At 43.9% G+C, this 9597-nt stretch overlaps 2 protein-coding genes across 3 annotated transcripts in view; one reads left to right on the top strand and one right to left on the bottom strand.

The window, feature by feature from the left end:
* Positions 1-9597, top strand: part of CNBP (CCHC-type zinc finger nucleic acid binding protein) — a 363505-nt gene that overhangs the window by 83259 nt on the left and 270649 nt on the right. The window lies entirely within an intron of this gene.
* The window catches only part of RPN1 (ribophorin I), a 28272-nt gene that overhangs the window by 7641 nt on the left and 11034 nt on the right, over positions 1-9597 (bottom strand). For both annotated transcript variants that reach the window (XM_077766855.1, XM_077766854.1), the window contains exons 4-5: positions 5754-5963; positions 4045-4237 (exon numbers count right to left, since the gene is read on the bottom strand). In XM_077766855.1, the coding sequence (XP_077622981.1) occupies positions 4045-4237; positions 5754-5963 (403 nt within the window). The remainder of the gene's footprint in view (positions 1-4044; positions 4238-5753; positions 5964-9597) is intronic.

Below are 9597 nucleotides of genomic sequence, written 5' to 3'. Positions count from 1 at the left end.
GGTGGGGGGGGGAGGAGAGGGGGGCAGCTGGGCAAGTGGCGGACCTGAGCAGGGGAGGGCCCCACCCGGGACGTCGTCATCACTGGAGGGAGCAGCCCCACTGCGGGCAGACGAGCAGAACAGGCCCGCAGACCTGCCCACCCCGAGGGCCCGGAAAGCTCTGGGCGCTCCCCTCGCGGAGGCACAACAGAGCCGCGGGCGCCAAGCCGGGCAGGCCCGGCAACGGCCCTCGTATGTAACGCCACCACATCAGACACGCCGCTCTGGGGCGTCTTCCCAACTGCCCACATCAACACCGGGCAGCGCGGGCGCCTGGCCGGCTCAGACAGAAGAGCATGCGACTAGATCCCGGGGTCGTGAGTTCGAGCCACGCATTGGGTAGAGAGATTAAATGAATAAAAAAATGAGCAACAAAAAGGATAAGGGTGTCCCTCACCCTTAGAGTAAGTTTTATTTTTAAAAGTTCCTAAAAAAGAGAACATCCCTAGAGAAAAATTAAAACATGCCAGAAACTCATGCCAGAAAACTAATCAAACTGTTCCCGCTATTTCAAAACAAGTTAAAGGTATTATAAAAATGACACAAGTCATGAAAGAGTAATATAAACAAGAATTATAAAAATTCCGAAAAGTGACAGAACTCCGGAAAAAATTCAGGAAATAACTTTTAGAAATTAAAAAAGATCGGGGCGCCTGGGTAGCTTAGTCGATTAAGCGTTCGACTTTCGCTTGGGTCATGATCTCGCGGTTCGTGGGTTCGAGCTCCGCGTCGGGCTCTGTGCTGACTGCCAGCTCGGAGCCTGGAGCCTGTTTCAGTCTGTGACTCCCTCTCTCTCTGACCCTCCCCTGCTCACGCTGTTTCTCTCTCTCCTAGAAATAAATTAAAAAAATATTAAAAAAAAAAAATCAGTGTTAGAAATGAAGGCTAAGCTAGAGGCAACGGGAATGAATAAACACAACAGGTAACGTCTGTCGAAAGTAACAAGAAGCAAGATTTTCAATGAAGGAAAGATTCAAGAGAAATTGCCAAAAATTAAAAACAGGCAGGGACTCAACATAAAAATAACAGGAGAACCAAAGGAAAGCACTTACAAAAAGGTTTAAAACCGTAAGTGGAAAAACACAATGCAGACCCAAGGACAGCAACCCAGAGCAGCCAGTGCCAAGCTGTGCTCCAGTAAAAGGAGATTTTTTTTTTTTAATGTTTATTTTCAAGAGACACAGACAGAGCACGAGCAGGGGAGGGGCAGAGAGGAAGACACAGAATCTGAAGCAGGCTCCAGGCTAGAGCCTGACGCAGGGCTCTAACCCATGAACTGTGAGATCACGACCTGAGCTGAGTCAGACGCTTAACTGACTGAGCCACCCAAGTGCTCCAAAAGTATTAGATTTTACAGAAAGAATCCCTTTCAGTATTTAAGACTTAGATGGGAAGCGACCTGGGGCGCCTGCGTGGCTCAGTCAGTTAAGCAAGTTAATCCGACTTCAGCTCAGGTCATGATCTCGCGGTTCATGGGTTTGAGCCCCACATAGGGTTCTGTGCTGGCAGCTCAGAGTCTGGAGCTGCTGCAGAATCTGTGTCTACCTCTCTCTCTGGCCCTGCCCCACTCATGTTCTGTCTCTCTCTGTGTCAAAAATAAATAAAAAACTGAAAAAAATTTAAAAAAAAAAAAGGAAGTGCCTCATAAAGGGGAAAAATTAAATAATCAGACTGTGACAGCAACACTTTATTCCAATAGTGTCGTGTATTTAAGACACTGGAGGAAAGAGGGGTCAGCCAAGGACTTTATATTCATCAGAGGGACTCATAGGCACAAAAGGCACAACCTGTTACTGACACGTAAGAACTCTTTCCCACAAGCCCTTCCTAAGGAACCTAATAGAGAGTAAGCTTCCGATCATAAAATGACTAGCGCCACCAGTCAATGCACAAAGTGACGCGGTGAACATGAACTAGTTAGTTACTGCAGAGCAGAGACCAGAGTTAGAGGAGGGAGGTGTGTTGTATATCAGCTGTTTGTTCTGATGATACATACATAGCGTTATGTGCGGCACACCAAAAAATGGGGTAAAGGGGCACCTGAGTGGCTCGGCTGGTTGAGTGCCCAGCTTCCCTCATGGTTCGGGAGTTCGAGCCCCACACAGGGCGCTGCTGTTAGCGTAGAGCCTGTTCTGGATCCTCTGTCCCCTTCTCTCTGCTTGTCCCCTTCCCTTCCCACTTGCATTTTCCCTCTCTCTCTCTCAAAAATAATAAACATTTTTTAAAAGCTTCTTAAAAATGGGTTAGAATAGGAAGAGGATATATGCAAAAAAAAAAAAAAATTTAATTCTTCTGAGTAATCATATTGGAAGTGGTAGTGTGATCATTTTTATTCTGAGACTGCCGTGGAGCAGATGTGAGATAAAACAGCTGTGGAATGCTCTAATTCTGTCACCTTCTGTCCTTCAGAGTGAGAATTCTCAACATGGAATTAGGTATAGATATACCTTAGGAGCAAAATCCCTATAGCTCGTACTGTTAAGTAACTATGTAAGTTCATAATTTTTTTTTACACAAAGACATGATACAAACCTAACTGCATTAACTGAAAAGGCCTAGAAAAATGTTTTTAAGTTTATTTATTTTTGAGAGAGATGAGCGAGCATGCACGCGAGTGACGGAGAGGCGGGGGCAGGGGGAGTAAAGAGAGAATCCCGAGCAGTCTCCGCGCTGTCAGCACAGAGCCTGATGCGGGGCTTGAACTCCCAAACTGTGAGGTCATGACCTAAGCCAAAATCAAGAGTCAGGTGCTTAAGTGACTGAGCCCCCGGCGCCCCGAGAAAGCCTAGGAGCTTAGCAAACAAAGAGCAGTGAGCACCCCTGGTTCTCAGGCCGTGGTCCTAAAACGCCCTTTGCCACAAGAAGAAACCGGGGCTCTGAAGAGAAACGGCTGGTTCCAGGTCTGGGACAGAAAACAAACAAGCCGAGGGGCACCCGGCTGGGTGAGTCAGAAGAGAACGCAACCCTCGATCTCAAAAGTCGGGAGTTTGAGCCCCATGCTGGGCGTAGAGAGGACTTAAATAAATAAAACTTAAAAAAAAAAAAAAGAAAAAAAGGAAAACATACAAGCTGAACCAAGAACGTCTTTTCGTAAGATGGCAAGGAAGGTGACAGCCGTCGATCTGCCAGAAACACAGAAGACACAGGAATAGCATTGTGAGGAAGCAGTCAGAAAAGTCCCCACTGGGTGTTACACTACAAGTGGCTCAAGTTCTTCAACAGACAAACTGTAAAAAAATAAAAAATAAACACACAGAGGAGGGACTGTGGATTATTAGGAGACTGGTAAGACATCAAATGCTTGAAAGGGGCAAAACTAGAGTATCTAGCAGCACACTTGGGTGATGAAACTACGCAGTCAGTCAGTCAGCAGAGTGTTACCAAGAGTCAGGATGGCAACAATTGCTGTGGGGAAGGAGGAGGTACGCGGAGAGCCTTCTGGCGGGCTGGCGAAGTTCAGTTTCTGGGCCTGAGTGAGCACTGTTTACATGGTGTTCTGGTCATTTAACGAGTTATACACATGTATATATTTGCATATACATATGTACGTATGTGTATATTTGAAGATATATGGTTTTCTATATTTAACTTTGTGTTTAAAAGGTTTTAAAAAGAAAGACTTGAAGAAAATATGGCAAGATGATTATAATAATTAGTTCTGGGTGCTTGTATCAAAGTGCTTATTGTTCTGAGTTTTTCTTTATTTTTCAAATACTTCAAATTAAAAAAACGTCAGCAGCTCTGTCTTGTGACCGAACCAGGGTACGAGGAGGAGGTTTACTGCACTGCTGCAACCATCAGATGCAGGCATTGCTTGTACAACAGGATTTACCTCCACCCATGAAAAGCCGTTCCTGATTGCCCAGCCTTCCAAACGTGACAACTGTCTCTTCCCGTCAGAAACATCTGGTAATTCTCAGAGGAACACCAGGAGAAGCAAAAATCCCGGAAGTGAAAGGCAGGACGGTTCCTCCCCTGTCTGCCGCCAAAGTACTGAAGACTCACCCAGATTATAGAGGTACTCATAGCTCGGGAGGTTGTAGCCAACGATGTAATGGGTCTTCCACCCGCCGAACAGAGGGAAGCGAGGCCGGATTTCCATCTCGACAGAGTCGTCCAAAATGAGGAGGTGGCTGGTGGAAACGTTGCCAATCTCGTCCCGGTAATAAACGTCCTGAGCGGCAGCGGGGAGGATGGTCTGCAAGAGAGGGACACGCCTTCTAAAGCCTCAGCAACTTTCTCACAGGAGATGATCCTAAAGACGGAAAAGATCTTCTGCACCAAGAGCCTCCTCACAGCAACATCTAATTAAAAACAGTCCCCAAACTGGAAACAACCTAAAAAGAAGTCTATCACCCAAGGCTTCAAATTTCTAGATAAATTTCTCAATCACGGTAAATAGCCAAACTCTCCTGAACCATAAATAACGAAGAGAATTGTAAATACCTTTACGAATACTGAAGGATTAAGACAAAGGTAAAGATAACCTCTACGTTACTCTGCAGGGAGAGAAGCGGCAAATGGAAGAAATTACATCAATCGCTAGGAGGTAGTCACGGAGGGTTCTCCACCTCATTCGTTACCGTGGCTTCCAAACCTGTAAGCGTACCTTCGTAATCGGAAAGAAATAATGCTAACACTTCCAGCCGCGTACTGAGCCCCCTGTAAAACAGAAGCACAGCTGACCCTTGAACAACATGGGTTTCAACTGCGTGAGTCCACTTACAGGCAGATTTTTTTTCAGTAAACAGAGTACTTAAACATCATGTTCTCTTATGGTTTTCTTAATATTTTTTCTCTAGCTTACTTTGTCATCAGAATGTAGGATGTAATTAAAACACACAACATACCAAACATGTCATAATGGACTACTTATGTTATCAGGGAGGCTTCCAGAAAACGGGAGGCTAGAAGTAAATTTTCGGAGTCAAAAGTCATACACAGACTTTCAGCTGTGAGGGAGGCTGGCACTCCTAACTTCTGTGGTTTTCAAAGGGGTTTTCAACTGAGCCTGTTTTCAGTTTTCAACTATACATGATTTTATTTAGAAGACAAAAAATACGTGAAACTTTGTATGCAATATACTCAAATATCTTTCAAAGAGAACATTATAAAAGAAAAAGAAAATAATAAAATATGAGCAATAGTAATGTCTGGGTGGTAGTTTGCTCTTCCTTTTTCTATTATTCAAATTTTCTTTTAAAAACATGGCCTACTTTAGGGTGCCTGGCTGGCTCGGTCGTTAAGAGTATGCGACTCTTGGGGCGCCTGGGTGGCTCAGTCGGTTAAGCATCCGACTTCGGCTCAGGTCATGATGTCACGGTTCGTGTTTTCGAGCCCCGCATCGGGCTCTGTGCTTGCAGCTCACAGCCTGGAGCCTGTTTCAGATTCTGTGTCTCCCTCTCTCTGACCCTCCCCTGCTCATGCCGTCTGTCTCTCTCTCTCAGAAATAAATAAACATTTAAAAAAAAAAGAGTATGCGACTCTTGATTTCAAGAGGTTGGGAGTGAAAAAAAAAAATGGCCTACATATACAAATGGGGGCATTTTTTCCCCAAAGATCCTTTCTGTTGGTTCTAACACTGCACTTACCTACTTGAACACCAATCCATCCCAAATAACAGCCAGTATTTACATACTTTTAAAAAAGCAAAAGAAAAGGCAGATATGATAAAATGATACTTTCTCCCAATGTCCAAGTTGAAGAGCCCGTACCTTAAATGAGCGGATGGAGGCTATTCCACTATCTGGCTGTCTCTGGTAATCATAGCGCGAAAAGGGCCCCTTCAGCACAGCCCCTGTGTGCTTCAAGTCCACGTTTTCTTCCACGGCAATGTTACCCCAGTGAGAGACCTCGATGACCCGGGTCATGCTGGTGATGGTCAGGAAAGGGCTGTTGTTCTCATAATGTACTTTAAAAGTATCCTATCAAGGAAGAAAACAAGCAGTTACAAGTTTGGGTGACAGATGAATCGATACTAGTTTCAAATAAATTGGAGACAATCCATCAGCAACAGAATGGTTAAATTATGGGATGTCTAATGTGCACCACATTCTAAAATGATGCCTACTGGGACTTTTTCACGGCATCAAGAAATAAACATTCATGATCTATTATTAAGTGGAAAAACAGGACATACACAATTGCTTTAGGTTCCAACAGAAGTATCCCTTGTATTTTAAAAACAAAAACTTCTATGTTCCACTCATCTTACAGCCCCCATATGAGTAAAAGAACAAGAAGAACCTGGAATGAAATACATGAGAATCCCAACAGAGGTAAGACAACAAATTATTCCTTTCTCCTTGTGCTTTCTATTTACAAAACTCCTACAATGAGCTTGTTAAATTGCCTTTTAAATAAAGTTTGCAGTTTTAACATAAAATGAAATCTTAAACTGCCATAAAGAAAAATCTGACTAGCTAATATACATGATCTAATAAAGACATAGTCTCTACCCAATGAGCTAGCAAATAACCTCAAAACTGAGGATGATTCATAACAATACTGAATTATTCTAACACAGAGAAGACCTATCCAGCACAGCTGACAGGAGGGAGGCTGGTTAGCGAACACGTATAGAGCTAACGTACATGCACGTGTCACTCTTCTATGAGCTCGCAGCAAATGCATGATCATTTAATCCTCAAAGCCAACAGTGAGGTACTACCCATTTCATTTTACAAATTTAAAAAACCGGGGCCCAGCAGTTTTAACATGTTCAAGGTCATAAATGAATCTAAGTGGCAATACTAAGTCTCCGGGTCTTCAACTTTGTAGTTGTGGCTCCGGGCTCCTCCACAGTAAATACCGCCTCCCAAGGACGTCTCAGAGAGTTAAAGGAGATACTTCTGGCAATTCCTCCACTTTGCCAATTTCACCACTGAAATTAGTATTGATCCCTCCCAGCCACTAAGTAAAATATGTGCCCTTCTATGCATAAACACCCGGAACCTCAGACATGGAATGTAAAAGGCCAGAAGGATCAGAAAAACATACTTCTTCCCCAAAAGACCATGAAAAGGACATTGTATTCACTCGCATATATCCCACTCGTGCATTCACTCCTTCTAGAACTGGACTGTTTAAAGTTCAGCTTCATCCATATCCACTTAATGCCAACAGTGACATGAGGGCAAGGAGACCGGCAGTTTCAAGCTGCTGACGCCATGATAAACCGGCCAATGAACCTTCTGAAAACCCGCGTGGCAATACACATCAGAAGATTTCTGACTGCCGGGTAATACTCCACTGTATGTATGTACCACATCCTTTTTATCCACTCATCATCGATGGACAGCTGGGCTCTGTCCACACTGTGGCTGTTGTCCGTAGCGCTGCTATAAGCAGTGGGGGGCATGTGCCCCTTCCAAACCGCACACCTGTATCCCTTGGATAAAAACCTAGTAGTGCAATTGCTGGGTCGTAGGGTAGTTCTATTTTTCATTTTTTGAGGAACCTCCATACTGTTTTCCAGAGTGGCTGCCCCAGTGTGCATTCCCCCCAGCCGTGCAAGAGAGCCTCTTTCTCCACATCATCCTCGCCAGCATCTGTTGTTGCCTGAGTTGTTAATGTCAGCCATTCTGACAGGTGTGAGGGGGTATCTCACTGTGGCTTTGATTTGTATTTCCCTGAAGATGAGTGATGTTCAGCATTTCTTCATGTTTCCGTTGGCCATCTGGACATCTTCTTTGGAGAAGTGTATTCATGTCTTTTGCCCATTTCTTCACTGGATTGTCTGTTTTTTGGGGTGTTGAGTTTGATAAGTTCCTCATAGATTCTGGATACTAATCCTTTATCTGATATGTCGTTTGCAAATGTCTTCTCCCATTCCATCGGTTGCCTTTTAGTTTTACTGATTGTTTCCTTTGCTGTGAAGCTTTTTATTTTGATAAAATAAAATGAACCTGATAGTTCATTTTTGCTTTTGTTTCCCTTACCCCTAGAGACATGCTGAGTAAGAAGCTGCTGCACCCAAGGTCAAAGAGGTTTTTGCCTGCTTTCTCCTCAAGGATTTTGATGGCTTCCTGTCTTAATTTAGGTCTTTCATCCATTTTAAGTTTATTTTTGTGTGTGGTGTAAGAAAATGGTCCAGGTTCATTTTTTGCAGGCCGCTGTCCAGTTTTCCGGCACCACTTGAAAAAACTATCTTAATTCCACTGGATGTTCTTTCCTGCTTTGCTCAAGATTAGTTGTCCATATGTCTGTGGGTCCATTTCTGGGTTCTCTATTCTGTTCCAATGATCAATGATCTGAGTGTCTGTTTTTGTGACATAGTATTAAATTTTAAAAAGCTAACTGTCCACCATATAGGAAACTAGGCAAATACACTATAAGACACCAAATCATAGGATCTTAAGTGGCTGTTATAAATGGTTTACAAAGGTAATGTAAAATGTTGAAAGAATATCCTATGAGGCAGAAGCATCACACAATACTTTATACACAATATGATTCCCACATTAAAAAGCCCCTACACTTAGAAAGGACTCAAATATGACAATGTCAAGTGGATGTCAACTGGCATCAAATTTTCCTCTATACTTGCCAAATGAGTTTCTCGTGGCATTTTATTAATTTAAAATGAAGACAGAGGGGTGCCCAAGTGGCTCAGTCAGTTAAGCATCTGACTTTGGTGCAGGTCATGATCTCTTAAGTTCGAGAGTTCGAGCTCTGTGCTGACAGCTCAAAGGCCGGAGCCTGCTTCGGATTCTCTCTCTCTCTCTCTCTCTCTCTCTCTGCTCCTCCCCAACCTGGGCACACACATGCTCTCTCTCTCTCAAAAATAATAAACTTTTTAAAAAATATAAAAATTTTCAAATGAATAAAATAAAATGAAGTCCAAAATCCAAAATCTTCAAAATGTAAAAGTCTATGTAGGAAATAGACAAATCTCTGTCCTCGACATGAAATGACTGAATCACTCAGTTTTAAGGAGAAGAAATAAATATGTGGTTAGAGGAAACACAGCTCCGAGAGGGGCCAGTCCCTCATCTCCCAGGGCTCTCTATCCCACATGGTAACCGCACCAGCAATCACAGACAGCCACCCTCACTCGCCCCAACACCCAGGGCGCCATGGTGCACACAGGTGCTGCTTTCACAGAAATGAGGGAATATAAATAATTTACTACAACCTACATATTTTCATAGAAAGAAAAATTAAGAGCGGTGCCTGGGTGGCCCAGTCAGTTTCCACTCAGGTCATGATCTCACGGCTGTGGGGGTCAAACCCAACATCAGGGTCTGCACTGAGCATGGAGCTTACTTGGGATTCTCTCTCTCCCTCTCTCTCTCTCTGCCCCTCCCCTGCTCACACACTCTGTTTCTCACTCTCTCAAAAATAAATTTATAAACTGTAAAAACGGGGCACCTGGGTGGCTCAGTTCGTTAAGCATCCAACTTCGCCTCAGGTCATGATCTCATGGTTCGTGGGTTCGAGCCCCGCGTCAGACTCTGTGCTGACAGCTAGCTCAGAGCCTGGAGACTGTTTCGGATTCTGTGTCTCCCTCTCTCTGACCCTCCCCTGCTCACGCGCTCTCTCTCAGAAATAAAAAAA

Source organism: Crocuta crocuta, unplaced genomic scaffold (genome assembly GCF_008692635.1).
Source record: "Crocuta crocuta isolate KB4526 unplaced genomic scaffold, BGI_CrCroc_1.0 scaffold296, whole genome shotgun sequence".
NCBI lineage: Eukaryota > Metazoa > Chordata > Mammalia > Carnivora > Hyaenidae > Crocuta > Crocuta crocuta.
The sequence above is the reverse complement of the archived record's forward strand: the minus strand, read 5'-3'. Positions and strand labels throughout refer to the sequence as shown.